At 36.7% G+C, this 20,550-nt stretch overlaps 1 protein-coding gene across 1 annotated transcript in view; it reads left to right on the top strand.

Moving 5' to 3' along the window:
* Positions 1-11,591: 11,591 nt before the first annotated feature.
* The window catches only part of LOC145772454 (uncharacterized), a 34,281-nt gene continuing 25,322 nt past the window's right edge, over positions 11,592-20,550 (top strand). The window contains exon 1 of the mRNA XM_082584332.1: positions 11,592-11,725. Within this exon, the coding sequence (XP_082440458.1) occupies positions 11,592-11,725 (134 nt within the window). The remainder of the gene's footprint in view (positions 11,726-20,550) is intronic.

Here is a 20,550-nt window from a genome sequence, read left to right as displayed (position 1 = left end):
AATCATATCGTTTACTTTTGCTCATTTTGGAAAGTCACCCTCAATACAAGTATTCGTTTTTATCTAAATAGTTATCACATATGCAAACCATAAAGAATTTTCAGTGACCAAGATTTTGACTGTTGTTAGGCCTTCTATATTTAGTTGTAGCAGCGTGATGCCTTCCCTTGCGGAGGGCCTCTGCTGTGTACAGTAGCGTTGACAGGGGAGTCCAGGGGATACTTTTGGACTGAGGCCCAGGATAATTTTAGGGGCTCGGAACCCCTTCAAGGGGCCCGAAACATGAAAAAATCACAGCATATTCTCTAAATGTAGTGCTTTTTTCTTATAAATGTCCTGATTTGGATCCCAAAGATCTCATCATTACCGGGCCAAAAATATCCTCTCAACTACCCTGGCTGCGTGTCAGTGCGGTACGATAGAACAAACAACCAACCACATCATCTTTAGATGTCCTATGTTTTCCCTTCCTAACGTAATAACAGGCCTCGGCACACTTGACAACCTGACAAAAATTAGCTCAAGGTCTTTCTAGTCTGCAAATCACAAACTTTCTGCTTTATACAAACAAACGAATCATTGAAGATGTAATTGTAAGCCATAGGTCACAGTGATATAAGCCTATTCACTTTTTTTGTTGCAGCTTTGTTATAGGCATGTTGCCGATCATGTTCAAGAGAAAAACAACTTAGCTTAGGCCTACCTCTGGAGTCATTGTGATTAAATTACACACTGCTACATCGTGTTTATTTTGTTACCATTAGCCAATTCGAGTGCTTTCTTTAAACATTTTTTTTTTGCTTTATTAACATGACCGGTTGGGAGTTGAGAGCAACTGACCAGATGGCCAAATGGTCTTTCGCTGCTCCTGGCTGATCAGATTGAACTATTCGACACTGAGCTTACTTATACGATCCTCTATCTTAATGAGTTGTATGTTAGGCCTATTGTAATGTAATCTTACTGTGTACCGTACGATTATATAAAATCAGATTAGTAAATAAACTTGTTTCTCTCATAGAAGAATTTTCTCTTTCTGAGAATAAAACTTGGCAAACTTTCGTTTTAAAGTCACACAATGTAACGACCTTGCTATACCCGGAACAAGTTTCTTTAATTGCTTATGAATCAACGATTTCTATCACAAAGGTCAGCTGTTCAGTGAAAGATAAAGAAATTGTTTAGTAGTTTTTGACAACATCGGGATGCAATAGCTTATCAACGATAATATTATAACGTAAAAGCACATAAGCTCTGCAACAGATAGGAAACAGCAAAAAGCTAAGCAGTCATCAACAGCTGTTCCCCTTGTGTAGAGGGTGATGTAGAAAGACTGACAGTGATATGCTTGTACCCTGTGGTGATGTGCGGAGTCCAGTAAGTTAACTTTTCTTAACAGTAATTGTTGCAATATATAGCTTTGGTAGAGAGCTAATTCTTGCATACCATAGACAGAGGATAACAGGTTCTGTGTTTGGATAAAAAGCCTTCTGAAAGATTAAGGCTTCCGTGTTTTAGAAAACGTGTTAGCATCTCGTAGCCCACAATGTCTATTTGTAACGTTGTCAAAGACCACTTTTTACATAATCTCAAAGCGACGCTCTCCATGTAGTCGCAGACTCGTAGATGGGGTAGGACTCTTCCCAGACAATCATTTTATCTGGTCCAGATCTTTACCATATCGAATACGGACCTGACCAGATCTATACCAGATAAAATGGTTGTCTGGATTGTTACGTCAAATGCTTTATTTTATTGCTACAATTTGAAAAAGCTGCGATACTGGTCTTCAAAATACTTTTGTTAAATTTAGTAGAAAAGCAGGCGAAAGCTCGTGATGCTTTTGCTTCTATAAAATTACTTATATACCATGAGCGCACAGGAGAACATTCGGAAATTTTTGTGCCTGACGAGAAGAAAACGTTTTATAGCACCAGGACTTGTCTAAGCTTGTGGTTAAATTAAGTTGCTTTTGAAAGCGTATGGCGTTATTTAGAAAGTTTCCTTCCGCTGAGCTTTAGGTATCTCTCATCACTTTTCCAGACAGAAGAAAGCAAAAACATTGTAGGAACATAAAAAAACTGCATATAACGTAATTCCTATATATTGATTTACAAAAGGTAAAGTTAAGTAAAGGCTGTTGAAAAAGGTCTTAAAATTAACTTTAGAGAAGTAATGCTGTCAAGCTCAAGGAATCAAAGCGCCAACCCTGATCAGATTTTTATCAAAAGCGTTCAGACATAAAGTAGTTTTTGTCTGCTGGATAGGTTATGTTCATGGTTCATCTTATTCGAAAATGTTTAGACTCTTTAGACTCTCAGAGCATAATATTGAACAATTGACAAGAATATGTAACTGTTAGAATAACGTTTAACTGTTAAAATGAAGAATATACAGAACCATAACCAACTTCTTGCCGTAGTGTTGCCATGTCAAGTCATTAAAAGATAAACAAAACATAACGACATTTATACTGTTGCCTATTATTCAAGTATTTATCAAATTTGTATTTAACTGATTTTGATCTGTGTTGGGTGAAAATACAATTGTTTCCACATTGCGTATTGTTGATATAAAAATACTCTTAACCTATTGTTGAAAGTATTGGGCAGTTTGTGAGCGTAGTGTCTTTTTATTGTAGCCTACTCAATAAGTTACACAACTGACACAGTTTTAACAATTTTGGAACTTTATATTTATGTAACGTCAAATACGGAGTCATAGACTCATAATGCAAACTAGAAACAAAGCAAACATGTAACGCCTAGGTAAATAGTGTTAGCTACTGATCTCAAGAATCTGGTAGGTTCAATATAGCCCCCATATTTTTGAAATGTAGTAGCCTAAGTCATTAGAAATGAAAACGGATGGAACAAACATGGAAAAAGATTAATTATGAAATGTATTCAAGATGTCATATGAGCAGTGAAAATTTAAAATATCGAATTAAAGAAGAGCAATAGAGAAAGACGAATGAACCAAATAATCATCTCGAGTCGACATCTAGTGAGCGAGATCTGTTGACAGGTTTCCAACAGAAAACGTACGCTTTGGTCAAAAGGTCATTCTTAAGTAGGCTAACCTATAAGTTAACTTGAAGACTTTTATGTCCGGCGTGCTGTGATAACTGTTCGATCTAGCAAGTGAACATCCATATAAACTAGTAATATCTTGATAGGCAAGTAAATAACTTTGTAACGATATAGGCTACTAAGCAAGGTGTTTGTTTTATTTGTAGCCTATACTGGTGGTCATTTCAATTATTCCTTTGTGCTTCTGCCGCAGATTTTGATAGGAGATAAAAACGTTTTGAAAACAACATCTGCAAATGGAAGGTCGCCGTTCTCTGTTAGGCCCCGAGTCCGCTCCATGCATCAGCAAGCATGTCTTCCGGCTTCACAGCTACAAACTTCCAACGTTTTGCTGCCACTGCAACGGTTTACTAGTTGGAGTTATGAAGCAGGGATTAAAGTGCAAACGTAAGTTGAAGTTTTCGTAATTGTAAGTAAGTTAAAATCTACACTGTTAAAGTCAGCAACCAGTAGTGCGTCAATTGTTGAGAAATTTTGTTTGTTTTTGCAATTAATCTTTGCTTTCTTACTGTAACTAAAGACATTAGAAATTGTCGTTTATAGTTGTTTCTTTTTTTCTTTCTTTTTTTTATGCCCTTGCAATAATCTCATGGTTTTTCAAGCAACAATGGCTTTCAAAAAATTGCAAAGGTGGAGATGAATGCAACACTGCAAAACTACAGCTAATTATTTTACTGGTGTGATTTAAATTAGTTTGAACTCAGCTTTGGGAATTACAAAATCCTAATAAAATGAGTGGATAATCTTTAAAACTACTATAATTGAAGGATTTGCGTTTGGGTCTCCTGATATTGTTTAATTCATAGATATTTGTTTAGACTATTTCAGAATAGATGTTTCAGAACTTCAAAAGTTTAAAAATTTGTTTCATTTTTTTTTTTTTACAAATTGTTCATCAAAAATCAATTTATGTTAGGCTATCTATTTTGTTTTTTATTTTTATCAAGAACATGTTTTTTCAATTATGCCAACAAAAAACGACTCATATCTCAAATTTCAACAAAAATTGTTTGGACGTGGTTGTTTGTGTATGTTCAATGGCGATCATCGCTTTGTAATTCAACAGGCAGCAACGTAGCGACATATAGTTTTCGAATCAGCTGCTACCCTTGTTTTGGTATGCCAGGGTCTTTGCCGAGACACAGTCGCGGGCTCGTGAGTGGTGTCGAATCGACTTCCTTTCAAATGTCGCACGAACGTTGTCACTACTCGACCAAGCAGCCGACACGGATGTTGAGGCCAACTATCACATTGCCGTAACCAAATAAACGTGGCTGTAGAACGTTCATGCCATGTTGCAGTAGTACTAGGGACAGTACCAGGCGCGGATCTAGGATTTTTTTTGGGGGGGGGCAAAAAATTTGAAATGTAAGAAATGGATTAAAAAGTAAGAAAAAGATAAAACAGATATGAACAATCAGTGGCGTAGCCAGGAATTTGGGGGGTTTTGACGGCGTGCTCGCCGAAGGCGACACCCAGCGGTGGGGGTCTGGGGAGCCTCCCCCAGAAAATGTTGAAAAATTACTTTGAGTTTGGTGCATTCTGAGAGCATTTTCAACAAAAATATGAGTATATATATTCCTGTAAAATGGTGCTGTCCGGTGGCATAGCAAAAGGATAAGATTATGTTTTCTTCGGTATTTTTTCGGTAATAAAGTTAAGTCTCTATGTTTTCTTGAGTGTCCGACAAATTGTTCGTAAGCAATTGTTCGTAAAGCAATTGTTCGTAAGCAATTGTTCGTAAAACAATTTTTCGTAAAACAATTCTTCCTAAAGCATTTTTTCGTGCATGCAGTTAAAATTTGATGTATACGAAGAAATACTTTACGAAGAATTGTTCTACGGATTTCATTTCACGAAAAACAGTTTACGAACAATTGTTTTACGAACAATTGCTTACGAACAATTGCTTTACGAACAATTGCTTACGAACAATTTGCGTATAACCGTTTTCTTGTTGCTAATTCCTGGCTGAGATGTTTGAATGTTTGGTATTGGCAAAACTCGTTCTTTTAATGCAGTTTCGCTTAAAATTAGCAGGTGACCATGAAATTAGGCAAACTTTGTTTTAGAGACATAGAGACTAAAAGCATTATTCTCAATATCGTGACGTCACACGCGTGCCAAAAGGGGGGTTGTAAGTCCGCTGTGGGACTAATATCAACTGTTTAGAAGCATATCAAACCATTCAACAATTTCTCACAACATTTCGGGGGGGGGGGGGGCGGGCCCCTTGGGCCCCCCCATAGATCCGCGCCTGGACAGTACATTACGGGACGCACAACTCCGTTGTTCCGCCAATATTATAAGAGTCAATTGCCAATTTGACATTTTTTACGCTTTGCTGCTAGCTTGTTTTCAACTAAAAACCTTAAATTACTTTAAAACCAACTTCACTCTTCTTATATAATCTATAAAATGTACAATATTTCGTAAATAAATAAAAAACGTAACCCTTCTACTGTTGCCGATAAGCCAAAAGCGGATGTAGTTTCACATCCCTGTGATCTCTAATCTTTAAGTAGTACACATGCGTGTCAGATAAGTTTGATCGATGTTAACGTTGAAAAAGCATAGCTCGTAACATACATGTCACATTGAAACGAACGTGGCAGTCACGCAGTACAACGCTTCTCTTAGCAAAATAAAACATGTAAAGTAACACCCTATATCAACATGATAATCACATTTGCGCAACATTGTTTTCCCGTGAATCTGTATAAGTTCTTATTATCTGGGTTTGTCTTTTTATCTCGTCCGTGTATGGTCAGCAAGCAACTAGTGATTAATCAGTCTAAAAGGGTTGAGCCTAATGTTTCCACAGCCGGGATTGCAGTTTACAAAACACAAGACGTGGAAGCTGATTGTTTCCTTGCAGATGGTGGTTTACTTTTTCTTGTCTCAAAAGTATGTTAGTGACGTGAATGAGCAGCAGACAGGTTTTTCAAAACTGGACGTTAGTGTTCCCAACAGCTCAGTGCGTTGCAGTCTTCCGTAGCATGTGTTACTGTACGTCTTTTTAATCCATTTAATTCCTCCACGTGTAAAATCTCGTGTAAAATCCAACTGTGTGAATTCCAACTCGTGTAACATCTCTTGCGTTGTTGATGGTTGGCGTTGAAGCGAGAGACATTATATTACGACACGCGTAGCCCCACTTTTTCGGCTACACCAAAATCGCAAATTCAACTTCATTACTCATATGTAGCCTAACCAATAAAAAGTAAAAAACACAAAACATGGGTTAACCCTTCTAATGCGACAGAAAGCCAAAAGTGGCGTACTTTCGCATCACTTTAATCTAAAATCCCTAAAATTAATCACATGCTCCAAGCGCGTTCTGATCAATTAACGTTTTCGTTATCACTCCTCCTTTGCGTTTCTGGGCTTTTCTTACTACATTGTAATTGGCCTACATTGAAGCACTGTTTCCAGATAGAAAAATCATTTCTCAAGTTTAAAAATTAAAAGACTGTTTGTAACATAAAATTACGAATGGAAAATCTTGTGGAATTCTTGGAAAGGTTTGACACGGTAATAGTAGCGGATCGATGAGCTTTGATCAGCAAAACACAACGTCTTCAGGAAGTGAAGTCCTTTTTGGAGGAACACCTTGGTAAGTGAAAGTTGGGAAATAGTCACAAATTGAGAAAACTTTGAGGAGGGTCTGGAGAAAGTTAATGGTGGGTGTCTGAAAACATTGCTTTAAAGCTCTTTGTTCAATAGTCCACTGTCGGCTGCATAGCCGAGTGGTGAGAACCCTGGAACGTTAATCGAAAGGGCGCCGATTCGACACCGCTCAAGAGCATGCGGCTGTGTATGTGGCAGGACACTTAAGGCATGCCTGAAGGTGGACACGAAGATTAGCTTCCTTGCCTTCCCGTCCACTTAATCTAAATCTTCAACCACCGGGTGTCAGCCTGGATAAGACATAGTAGTCTACTACTAGCATACTGTACTGCATTGCAAGTTTACCGTTGCTACTCTACAGTTATCAGTATGTTACTACTAGCACATGGACCGTTCACTGGTCAAGTGGTCAATGCCATTCAATATTACTGATTCTTTGCTTTGTTGATCTTGAATATACGTATATGTGAGTGGTTTGTATCTTTGTGATTGCTTTCGGTAAACCTTGGGTAGGTGACCAGTTGGCGACATCAAACTCAGAGCAGAAGCAGTCTTCTAGTATAGATGTTAACTTAGACCCTCCTCTGTCGGGTGCAGCTATGCCTAAAAATGTTTAGTAGCCTGTGTTTTTGTCTTGTTTTATTTTTATTTTTGTCGATAGGTTGCTCGATAAACGTCCACGAAGGGTGCGAGAAGAAACTAGAGGCACAATGCATAGAGGTGGTAAGTATATACGACATGTTTTGCTGTTTTAAATCGGGTTCTGTCAAATTTAAAACTTGTTGCAATGTAGATGCAGTAACCCTTAACCAATGCCGTTGATTAAATTAGTGAAAAGAGTAAACATGGAGCTACATGCCATTGACAGACACATGTCGTATAATGATACAATGAAGCATAAAGATATAACTCGAAAATAGAAGTAGCATAAAGAAATCGAAAATGCGTGATTCGATTGCTTCACCATAATGTCTGCATTGGTTTAAGCCAGCGGTTCTCAACCAGTGGGCCATGGCTCATTGGTGGGCCATAAAAGCATTTTGAGGTGGGCCACAGACATTCAGACATATTTAAAAAATTGAAAGATTTATTGAAACATTTTGTTTCATTTTTGTCACTATAGTCAATTTTACACTTGTGTACTTTGTTTAGTTACAATGAATGATGCTGCTGTTTTTAGCTACAAAGTGGCAATCATCATTCTAATTATTGCAACATACAGTTTTACTGTACATCAACTCAGTTTTTACAACACTTATGATGTAATAGACTAGTTTGTGGTTACAATTAAGCCATCTTTATAAGCGGTAGCCTTGTTGAACTTCTGCAGAACCGCTTTTTAGTACGCGCAGCATTTTATTTTGTGGATTATTTTGGCGAGGAATTGACAACAGTTGAAGCTTTAAGTTTGATGAAAATTACATTCAGTATGTGCATCAATTTTTGATAACAGAGAAGAAAAAGGACAACGTGAATTATGTTGTAAAGTTCTTAGTCATCATTCATTGAGGCCATCAAAACTGAAACTTCACTTGGAAAAAGTTCATCCAAATTAAAAGGATGAAGATGTGAACTTTTTTTAACGAAAAGAAGATAGTGTGAAGCGTCAGCGCCTGGATTCAACGAGAGGATTCCAGCAACATTCCAAAGGCAATGTTCTGCTGCTTTTTGTTTATAAACCTTTTTTGTAATTTTTTTCTTACATAAAAACTGAATGGGCCACAAAACTTTTATGCAAATAAAAATGGGCCACGAAAGAAAAAAGATTGAGAACCACTGATTTAAGCTGTGAATCGAGTTGCAAATGGTAATTATAAGCATAATGCATGAAGTTGTAAGTAATCACTACCTTTTTTGTTTCAAATGCAGTGTAGTTGATGTCAAAAATTGCTGTAATGGAAAGATGTAGCTGATCTTACCCTGTTGATTAGGGTTACCATACATCTTATTTTTCAATAACATGTCCTCCTTTTCTTCAAAATAATATGTTTTCCAACGACGTAAAATATTCTCAAATGTCCTCCTTTTTGCTGTTAAACAGTTAAAACAACATGCTTCCTTATTTGCCTGGTTGAACGAATACTCGTTGTTTTATTTTTCGCTTGCCTATTCAAGTTTGCTCTTTTTACGATAGCATAGATATGTTTACGTTTGTTCGGAGTGACTGGTGATTATGATATGACATACAGTAAGCCTAATATACCAATAGTTTTTGGAATAATTTATTTACTGTTTAAAAAACAGCAAATTAAAATGCTGGCGAATTGGAAATTTTTGTTGCATTTTGTGTAAATAACGGAACGAAACGTAAAACTCTTGAAACCCATCTTCTGTAAAAAAAAAGTTCTGATAAAAAAAGTTGCTATTAAGGAATTGGCGAAGTAGCTGTAGAGAATTCGTTTAGTGGGGCCTGGCCAGACTATTTCTGTATATCTTAAAAGAAGCATTGTTTGGTTGCAACACGCTTGATTACTGGTAGTTGTTGTTTACAACTAAATCTATTAATTGGTTATTAAATTTATAAGTCATTCTACCGATGCAATTACAATGGTATAAATAAGGAGAAAAATTCATACTTGAGTCGGTTGCTAGTGTACTAAAGCTTGTGCATACTATGAATCATGTTAGGTGTGACTAGTTTCTTGATAGGCTACTGTGAAAGTTCGTTCTACAATAAATAATTGATAAAGAAAAAGTGAAGCGTTCATGATCGAAATCTGACAATTAAATCGGATAACGATTTTGTTCAGTTTTTATTTATTTTTTAAGAAAATTGTTCAGTCCCACTGAACTTTATGTAGGGAATTGTGAATTTCAGACATAAGTCTTTTATTGTTGCACTAATAATAATAAAAAATCGAAAACCTGTGATTCGGTTACCTTGATTTCTGCCTATTTGATCGAGTTCCAAACGATATCTTCTTTTTATTTCTATCTGAAGATCGTTGGCCATCATAACTTCAAAGAGCGGACGTACAATCATCTCACCTACTGCGATTACTGCACTAAACTGCTGGTTGGTGTTGTCAACCAAGGATTGAAGTGTTCAGGTGCGACATGTAGTAACTATCGCAGGCATATGGTTTGTTGCAGTTTAAGTCCAGCTCATCAAATCGATTCATTGCAAATTGATTCAACCAGGGATATCTAGAGAAGGGGATATGAAGGCTTGCAGCGATTGCCTTGTTCTCATGACACTACCAGGGCGGTAGTTTGTAGTGCTTTAAACATGTGGTTCATTTTAAAATCGTAGAAAGTTTTGTAGTGCAGCTGGTACACTCAGCTACAGGAGACAGTTAGCAAATGTTAAGCAGAGCATATTTAAAGAATACTTGTTTACAAAGACAGTTGAAAAGTTACCAGTAAGCTGATTTTTTTTAAACAAAACCTTTGCTGTAGGCTAGATGTAAAGCAAGTATACGGTTAGTTGAATTAACAAGCAAACATGACCATGCTGTGAATATCCAGGCCTGATGCTAATAGCGCAATGCAAGTTATCATAACAAGATTTATTAAACTACTATCGGTGCCAATTGTCATTTTACAATAAGTACAGATTATTTACGATAAACAAAAGCCCTTCTATTGTCAGACGTAATAAAAGCCTTCGTATCCCCTTCTTTAGATATCCCTGGATTCAACGTTCACAGATGTCAAGTCAATGTAAAAGGAAATGTGTTTTGTCGCTTAAAGATGAGGGAGTTGTTTATTTCTTCAACGCATGGTGTTTATACAAAAGCATTGTTCCCTTTTTGCTGTTTTTTTGGATTTGGCTTAACAAAATTACATTTAAATTTACTGTCTTTATACATTTAATCATTTTTTAATCACAAGTTTAATCCTTTGAAGGTTGGGGGGGGGGCTGTCACTTCAACTTTTTTGTATCAACAGTTGTATCTCTAAAATCACTGAGGCTGCGACTACGAGATTTCTTGACTTTTCCTAACTTTTATTCACCTCTATTGAGCTGGAATTTTGAGCGAATAAAGGTTATAAATTGAGAGATATAAGGCATTTCTCAGCACATCCTCTGAAATATTTCATATTCTATTGTTCAAAATTTTCCCACCAGCTGGATGAAAGTAATTAATTTGGCCCATGTCTCGTTAATCAAACGATTTAAATTGAGATTATGTAAAAAAAATTTAATCACAACATTGCAATGCATGTTTTTCATTACTCTATCAAAAAATACCAAATAATTCAAACGTCATAAGTCACATCAACATTTCAACGTATATAAGCAGTTCTAAAATTTACATAGTTTTAATTTTCGGATATGCTCAGCGTGAATAGTTTTACAAAGTGAATCCCAAATTTTGAAACCGTGCCTAAAAAAATAGCAGAGATATCACTCCTAAAGCATAAGAAGAATCGACAGCCCCCTCCCCCCAAACTGAGCAAGACTTCAGGAGCCCAACCACCTAAGGGTTAAGACAACTAGAGATTTTTCAATCAAAATCTGCATTTTCACACAATCAATTTTTCTCGTTTTTTTTTTATGTTATTCTCTTGAGTGGTTTGACCAACCAAGGTAAGGAATCAATAAAAGTGTTTTTTGAGAGACACTCTAGCTAGAAAAAAATCATTTTTGCTTATAATTTTTCTAAATCTGCAAGCCTAAATCATTGTAAAAAGACTGATATTTATCACTGAAAAGTTTTTTTCTATAGAAAAATAATATGAAGAATAAAGAATGACAATTTTGATTTCCAAAGAGTCGGACTTATGTAAAATGCTGTCTGAGGAGGTTTTTTCTTTAAAAAAATTTAGAAACTTTGCCATGTCTATTTAACGCTCACAAACGTTAGGCAATTCTGCAAGTAGGCTATGTTATTTCAATTCTAACCCAGTGTAGCCTACTGCTATATGTACAGTTTAGCCTGCTTGTCCCTTACAGAATGCAGTGCAAACGTGCACGAGAAATGCCAAGAGAAGATAGAAGTTAGTTGCAAAAAAGTTAAAGAAAGACTGGAGAAAGAAAGAGCAGCAATTGAGGCACGGTAAGATTAAGAGTACATTTGCAAGACCGTAACTGCAGTGAATGAAACGAGCCACTTGTTTCGGCTCCTTTTCTAAAATTGACTTCATAGAACAATGGGGTTTTGATTGATTGATTGATTGAATCTTTATCCTCGGGCTGGGAAAGCTTCTTGCAGAGCTTAATCCTGGCAGTTTCGCATACTTGTAGAGGCTTTGAATCACTGACGCAGGCCCGGTCACCGAGATTGACAGAGTGAAGTTTAGGATTGTTGAAGTCTTGTTGCCGGGGAATTATTCCATCCATTAGATGCCACTGAATGGAGAGCAATCCTTAACGTGCGTTGCTCAAGCGCACACCCCGAAAGTCGAACCAGCGACCCTTGATCTTGAAGCTTCTTTGTTCCAGAAGTCACGCGCTAACCAACTAAGCTATTGGAGTGGTGGATGAAACGACACCCTTAACCTGAAATTTATTCAATAGGCTATAATTGCTTTGAGAGTGGAAAATTAAACGCTACCCAGACAACCACTTGATCTGGTCCAGATCTTTACTACATCGGGTACAGATCTGACGAGATCTTTACCAGATCTGGACCAGATGAAATGGCTGTCTTGGTAGGTAACTTGCTACTTTGTAGCCTATTGCTTAGGGTGTGTCGTCTAATACACTTTGTAGCCTAAAACCTGGTATTTATTTGTTTATCCTGATATTTGCAGGATTAATAACAAATATGTACTATGTAGGCCTATGATAGAGAAGCAAATAACTTTTAAAAACATGCGCTTTAATACAAGTGAACAAAAGATGTTTCTAAATATCATACTACAGTAGCCATCCGAGATTTTAACAGTAATTTGAGATAATGGTTATGTCGCTGCAAACCTATGTAGATCTAGGAATCTTAGCAATTGAAATAGATTTAAAAACCGGTGTCTTGAATTTTGTGAAAGGAAATTTATAAAAATCTACTTAAAATAGAAGTGTAATTGTGTAAAGTTAGATAAAATTGTTGCAGCCACTACCTACTTTAAACACGGCCAGACATCTTGCTACTTAGGTTGATTTTCTAAGAGTCTTAGATACAGGACCGTGTTAAGTACCCCCAGCCGAGGGGGGCACGGTTGATTAGGGGCCCACTCATTTTAGTCTGTCTATTGTTTTTGACTGTTTAGTAAATAAAAAAATTACTACAGAAGATCGATAGCACTGGTCTACAAACTTTTTTTTTATTGTATGAATTTTGAGAACTGATTTTGGGCAATTTTGGGGTGCTGAATCCGAATCGAAGCTCAGATTTCTTTTATCACATTACGATATTTTGCAATCTGCATGTTCCATATTGATGAATTACGTAAAAGTTGCTCATTCACTCACGAGTTTGACATCACACAATCACGCACGAAAGTAGCTTCAAAATCATTTTTTATATCAGTCACAAGCGAGGTGTTATGTCTTAAAGTAACTTTTAACTACTCAATCTTTTATCAAAAGAGTATTAAGCTACCTTGTACCACTTGGTGACCAGGACAAAAATTGAGCGCCTCATCAAATCTACACAACTTGTGCGGAAACACTGAGATCCTGGTCTCAAGGAAAAAATGATAAGCTCAAATTTGATGTGCCAATGGTTTGGGAAGAACCGCAAAACGACGTAGGCCTAGATGACTGCTACTTTTGCCTTGTAAACGTCAAGGGATTTCATGAAAACAAAACATCATTTGCAATACCCCAGGATACCATCTGCTACACGACCGGTTTTCCACAGTAATGAAATACTCGGATTTCCTGTTACATTTATAAAAACTCTGTACTCATTTCTACGCAATATGGATTCCATGCAAATCGCTCTACATTACAACACATGCCCTCTCGATTATCACCAGCACTTCCTACAATCAAATGAAAACCAACGATTTTACAGGGCTTGCTTTCTTGGATCTAAAAAAAAGGCTTTCGGTACTGTTTGCCATAAACGACTCTTGCGCAAACTTGATCACTATGATGTCCGGGGAGTAGCAAACAACCTTGTCTTATCTTATTTGAATGGCCGTCAACAATATGTCGAGATTAACGACAACTGTTCCAACATCAGTTTATTGAGTACGGCTTCTTCTTGCGTTTGAGGCCGCCACAGATCACGTTGTTACATAAAGCGCAGCAGCCAATGGATTGTGTATTCATCGAGCGTTGTTAGGTCCACATATCTGTCCTAAGGTCGATATACAGGACAATGGTAAATAATGTGGCGTGCAGCTTGAAAACCTGAGCAACCAGCTGAAGTTAATAGCTGAATAAATGCCAACAAGTTAATTATCTATAATCTATATTATCAATACCAATATTGTTTGCCGATAACACGTGTCTCATTGTCAAAGCCAAAAACTTAACTCTGTTAGAAAACTAGCTCAATTCGGAACCAGCTGAAGTTAATAGGTGAATAAATACCAACAAGTTAAGTATCAATGCTTCCAAATCAAATTTATTAGTAATTTTGCCAAAAAAATACAGTAATCTTGATAAAATCCATATTCTCTACAACAATGATAAATTAGATAGCCTATAGTTGACCATGCTAAATATCTTGGACTAACTATTGACCACCAACTTTCGTTTAAACCCCATATCGATAATCTGAAATTAAAACTTGCGCGGTCCGTCGACATCTTGTCTAAATTGAAGTTTTTCATTCTTCCGAAAACCAGATTTCAATTATATCACTCGCTTGTGCATCCTCATTATACAATACGCAACAACAATATGGGGTTCCATTTTTAAGACACATGTCGACAAACTGCAATTATTCCAAAACAAAGCAATAAAAACTGTTGCGGGAGGTATACGATCGGATCACGTGACTCCGTAGCCTATTTCAAATAACTAAATGTTCTTAAAATAAAAGATTTGTTCAAACACGAAACTGCAAAATTGAGGCATAAATATGGTTCACTACCATGTACTTTTTATAATTATTTAAAAAAAGCAAAAGTGTGCATTTTCGCAATACCAAAAGTGCAATTGACATGGCTAATTTTTATGTTCTTCAATACTCATTTTAAAAACTTCAACGTAGCTTCGAATATAAAGGTGTTGAAATTCGGAATTCAATCCGTTGGAAATGAGAAACAATGCAACTAACTCATTTAAAAATCTTTATAAAAATTTTCTACCATCGTATTACTAATGTTGACAACTTCAGACTTATGTAGATCATTTTTTAGCTGACCTGTTGGCCTATTGGGTTCATTCAAGCAACAATACTGTAAACCAGGGCTACTCAACTGGCGGACCGCGGTCCGAATCCGGACCTTCTGGGTGTTGAAGGTGGACCTCGAGCTTTTGGAAGAATAACCTCATTGCCACATTTTAGAGCCTCTTAACACTTTGCTCCTCAAAGGGAGGCCGGATTTGGCCCCCCCCTCATATTTCCTTTAATTATTTGAAGCACAGTAACGCCATGCACTTGGTTTTTCTTGACTTTTCCTAAAATTGCCAGGCGGATCTGATGATATTAAATTTGATGCTAAAAGTTGTGTAGTTTTCTTGTAAATTCAAGATTTTGGTGAATTTTTGCTATTTCTAGCTAACTTCCAGCAAAGCGTGAAATGGATTACATTGCGATGACAAGCCATAAGCTCATAATTGCTTCGTGCATCGATATGCGCGAGCAGAGAGAAGCATTCTCTTGCTTTCTTTTGTTTGGTTTGACCTCAATAATACAAAGCGCGTTATTTCTTATGCTACAAAGAAAAGCCAGTGATCGCAAAGCTGTTAATTAGAAACAATAATAGCAAACGTTTTTTGCGTTATCAGCTCTACAAAGAAGAATAGCAATCCACGATCAAAATAGTAGACTATGGAGGCCACAAACTATTCAAAACAGTTGTTTCAAGCAGATAATATTCATTGACGAATAAAAAACGTTACAATAAGAAATCTTCTCTTGGATAAAGACACGAAAACTTGGTTTCGAAATAAACGTTCTATGGAAATGCTCTCATTGACAAAACTTGCAATTGAGGAAATGTATCACTGCAAATGCTTTTGGGAGAAGCCGGAGAAATAGCGTTTTTGCAAACAGTAATTGTGAGATACTCAAAATTATGAGATAGGCTTCATTTACACGTAGCAGCTAACTCGATGGCGTCCCTTCACTGATTTATGTCGCCTACTTGTTGTTATGTCCTGTATTTTTGTTTCACAGTGCACTGTGTTTTGTTCCAAAGAGCGCAAAATAAAGATGATAATGCTTCATCTACATTACAAAATATTTTGTAATGTAGGCCTACAAACAAAATGTACAATGTACACAATGTACATTACAAAATATTTTGTACTGTAGACGAGGCATAAAGTTAGGCGTCACATAAGACAAACAACAAATCAGCTTTCTTCATCATTGATTCAACATCTGAATACGTTGCGCCAATGTATAAGAGGCCGGCTATTGTGAAGACCCGCCATTTAGGCTATAAACGATCCGATTATACCAAAAGTGGGACAAACTAGTGGATCAAAGAATGAATAAACAATGCTGAGAAAACTAAATCTAAGTGACGAACAATACCGATGTCTTCATTTATCTTGGAAAAATGCTGCCCAAACTTATCAACAAAAAATACCGTAAATAACGGCAAGGATCCCGAAAGCAGAATTTGCTCAACTTTGGCATGAATTTAGTCAGACATCTACAGTAATAATTCCACACATACAATAACGGGCTCTCAACTGCTGTAAGATAACACGATGGTTCTGGTTCTGGGCGATTTGTGTAACAGTTTAGGGGAAGACACTACTTGAAATGATGCACCACACAAAAGATTTTCAATGAAGACTGAGTCTAAAAACCGGTGTGGATTGTGCTGCACAATGACTTCAAGTTCAGGACAGACAAGGCACAAAAATATCACGATAAAAATAAAGACCTTGTGGGAGATTTTCGAGAATCATAACACGATGCAAATACCAAAAACGCATGGTTTGCATGCTGCTCTAAGCTGGCCGGCAACCACAAAGGTAGACAATACAGGCAGTTTATAATTCGATAACAGCGCAATAAACATTATAAATACGTAAACCGACAATTTTCTTTTACAAACGTTTTACGTCTAATAGTAAATTTTCCCTCAACAATTTTTTGTGAAGCACTTGCAAACCACGGTTTTATAAAATAATTCATCATTATTATTTTTTACTTCTCGGATATTGTAAAACGTCATCAGCAAAATCACAAAAAAAATTTCATTACTTCAATGTAGTAGGCCTAAGAATTTCTTATAGAATTGTAGCCACGTTGTTTCAACAAAGAAGCCATTTTTTAGCAATATAGAGTTATAGAAAATAATTTGCAATCATGCAAATGGTTGGAAAGAATCTAGGAAGTCTTCTCACAATCTGGCACAAAATGATTATGTTTATTGTATCTCTGTAAAATGTTTTACGACAAACTTTGAAGCTTCGTTATAATCATTTTTATCTTTGAAGTCAAAAGTTATTTTTATTTTTTTGGCCAGAAACATAATCACTGCCTTGCTGATGTTGTCGATATTACGCGTATTTTTAGTGCTTCAAACAATAAGGACCCAGTCAGCAATCCAGTCCTTTTACATTGATTCAACATTTGTAAACGTTAAATTTATGTAGATTTGCTGACTGTGGGTTATTTCACATTTCCTTTGTTTACGCACGTTCCTCAATTCGCTGTTGCATTATTTCGACGCTGGCGGCAATTCGCTGTTGCATTATTTCGAATTGATTGACACAATCTTCAATAAAAAGTGAGCTTCGAACTTAGCTTTGTTGATATAAATGCTGTATTTTTTGTGGATGTAATTTATGAGTCATGTTTATAAACACCCGTAAGCGAAATGACTTATGATGTGGCCTGCATGATATTTGTGATGCGACTTGACACAAATCCACAATTTCAAAAGCACCTAATTTGAACTTAGAAATTTCAGATAATTTCAACAACTTGTTCAACTGTCTTCTCTCTACTAAAAATATTCATACTACAAACTCAATTGTAGACCTAAATACACAAACGAAGATGTAAACAGCTATTCAAGCAGGCTAAGGTGTTACTTATGAGAAATTTGGTTCCATAAAACTAGAAGCTAGCCATGAGTTTGGGAATGCATTAGTTTAGGATAAAAATGTAAGACAACAAACGCAGTTTTGTTTTTTTTTCAAATTCGTGTAACAATGTTACTTTGATTGTAACTATTTTAGAATCAGTGAGTAGCTTACAATAAGATTTGCTCGCAAGTCGTAAATTCTAATCAATGCAATGATTCGGCACACCGCACACACACTTCGTGCGTTCGATCGAGCTCTTTGTTATTCAGAAGTTTGCATGAAATCGGATTAGCACGGTAATTAAATAGCGGCAAGTTAAATCAAAATTGTCGTTTTTGGGTACCTTTGCAAAAATTGAAATATCAAGTTTAACATATAAAATTTTAAAATAATGACTTTTCAAACTTATATACAAATGATTTGCTTTCACACCAGTGCAACTTCTGTTCAAATAGCATCAGCGGATAACACGTAACAGCTGATTGAATTTGATCCAAAAACGGCCCCCCCTTGAGCAGTTAACTTCCAAAAAAACGTTGAAAAGCAAAGGGTTAAAACAGATTTCTATTAGGGAAAATCAATTTTTTGGGATTATCCAAGGAGCTGGGGGCTTCGCCCCCACACCTCCCAACGCTTTGCCGTTTTCTCTGATGTGCAACCCACACACCTACACTACAAAGAAACACAATACATTTTTCCTTTTTTATTTCTTTGTTTGCGTCAGACAAAAATCCAAGTTATGTTATATACTACCTGAAAAGTGTTTCGGTGCTCGTGGGGGCTACTGGTTGTTTAATTTTCGTGTTTGCATATGAAATATTCACCGGACCGCAAAAATATTCAACTTGTCGAAATGGACCTTTGCTAACATTAGTTGAGTAGCCCTGCTGTAAACTTCTGTTTCAATTCTTTTGCTTTGCTTCTTTGATTGCTTCTTTTATGTTTAATTTGTTACCTTTTCTTTTGTTGATGGTGGCTGCTTGAATATACAGTAAAACCTTCCAGGTTACTTCGAAGCCACCCGTTGCAGCATTCACACATTCTACGTGATCGTTTGCATTATTTGGCTTTGCTGAATGAATGCCTGTATTTATACTTGCAACAAAATAAACGCCAATCAATCAATCATGCTCATGTTCACCTATCTCCTAACTCTGATGAGGACGAGTTTACTTTTTCCACGCCTACATCTACTTCTGGTGGAAAAGAGGATAAAGAACATGAGGCAAGGGATGCTCATCGAGTTTCTTTGTATAGCCAGTCAGAATTCAACGATCTTATCCGAGATTTAAATTTTCCAAAGCAATCGGCTGAATTGCTGGCTTCCAGGCTACAGGAAAAACATCTTCTCAAAACCGGTGCAAGCGCTTTATTTTATTGGGGCAGTGAGACCTGTTCCCGATAATTTTGTTCACCAAATCAAACGTCATATAAAACCGTTATGGTCTACTTAACCTAGCTGGCATCTTACGTCATGGAAATTGCTAGAAAATGTCCAAATATTGCACCATCGTTCGTAAGACCTGATGAAACATTGCATCATCACCTTTGAACACCTGTTTGAATTGCTTCACAATTCCTTTCATTATTGCGTCACATAACTGCGTACGTGAGTTTGAGATATTGAAATGTATTCTGACCATTCGTAAAATTGTTACTTGGAAGTTGGTCGCAAATTTAACTGTTTCGCTTAGTGCTGCTAGCTGGACAAAATTTCCGTCTTTTATCTAAGTAGTTTGGATTGTAGTGACAGGTTTTTAGTGGTGTATCGCGTTGCACCTCATTTTCGATAGCCGCGGGCTAATTTTACAGAAATACACTTTTTGAATAGACGTTTCAAAAGAGTGTTTCTTTTTCGGTCATTACATACAGACGAACGGATCCGTAAATCTTATGTTACAATTTTCCCACGAAGAGATTATGGTTTACCGCTGTGACTATAAAAAATAAAGACGTGGCTTGTTAGTTGGTAGGCCAAGAAGCACTTAAATAATAATAAAGACGTGGATTGTTAGTTGGTAGGCCAAGAAGCACTTAAAGAAATAATAAAGACGAAGTTGTTGGTTGGTAGGCTGCAGAAGCAGAGAAAAAAAAAGACGATTTGCTGCTGGTTGGTAGTCTACAGAAGCAAAGGATTAAAGCCGTTTTCTTCTCAGTTGGTGCAGAAGAACAGCACAAGAAAATTAAAGACTTTTCTTCTCAGTTGGTACTGAAGAACTTCAAGAAAAAAGATTAAAGACAATCGATCTGTGCTTGAAGATTCAAGTGGACGAATCCAAGCAAGTTTTGTGGAACTTTAGGACTTTATATGCCTTTACAACTACGGTATTGTGCATTTAAATTCTTTTTGTGTTTTTTACGGTCTTTGCAGTTAAGTTTTTTTATAACTACGATAATAATTTTGTGTGTTTGTGTAACTTAATTTTTTTAATTGTTAAATTTTGCCCCAACATTTAATATGTCTACACTCGGTGGCGACAGGGACTCGGCCGCCGTCGACTCGATTGAGTTTAAGCCTCATGATGTTCTTTGCGGTCGGGCAGGCCATTCTGGGGAGGGACCCAGTAACGATGAGGCTAAGTCAGTTCGAGAGGCCCGGCATCTTAGACGGGATATTTTGACTCAAATTGGGGAACTTTCTGTAGCTCTAGGTTCTTTGAGTGATAAACAGGAACTGCTAATTTTTAGATCTAAGTTCTCTACTTTGGAAAAGGATTTACGGCATTTCCAAGCTCTTTTGTGTAAAATTTTTAACTCTGCATTCTTGGC

Source organism: Aplidium turbinatum, chromosome 6 (assembly GCF_918807975.1).
Source record: "Aplidium turbinatum chromosome 6, kaAplTurb1.1, whole genome shotgun sequence".
In the NCBI taxonomy this organism is placed as follows: domain Eukaryota; kingdom Metazoa; phylum Chordata; class Ascidiacea; order Aplousobranchia; family Polyclinidae; genus Aplidium; species Aplidium turbinatum.
Note: the sequence above shows the minus strand (reverse complement) of the source record. Positions and strands in the feature narration are given on the sequence as shown.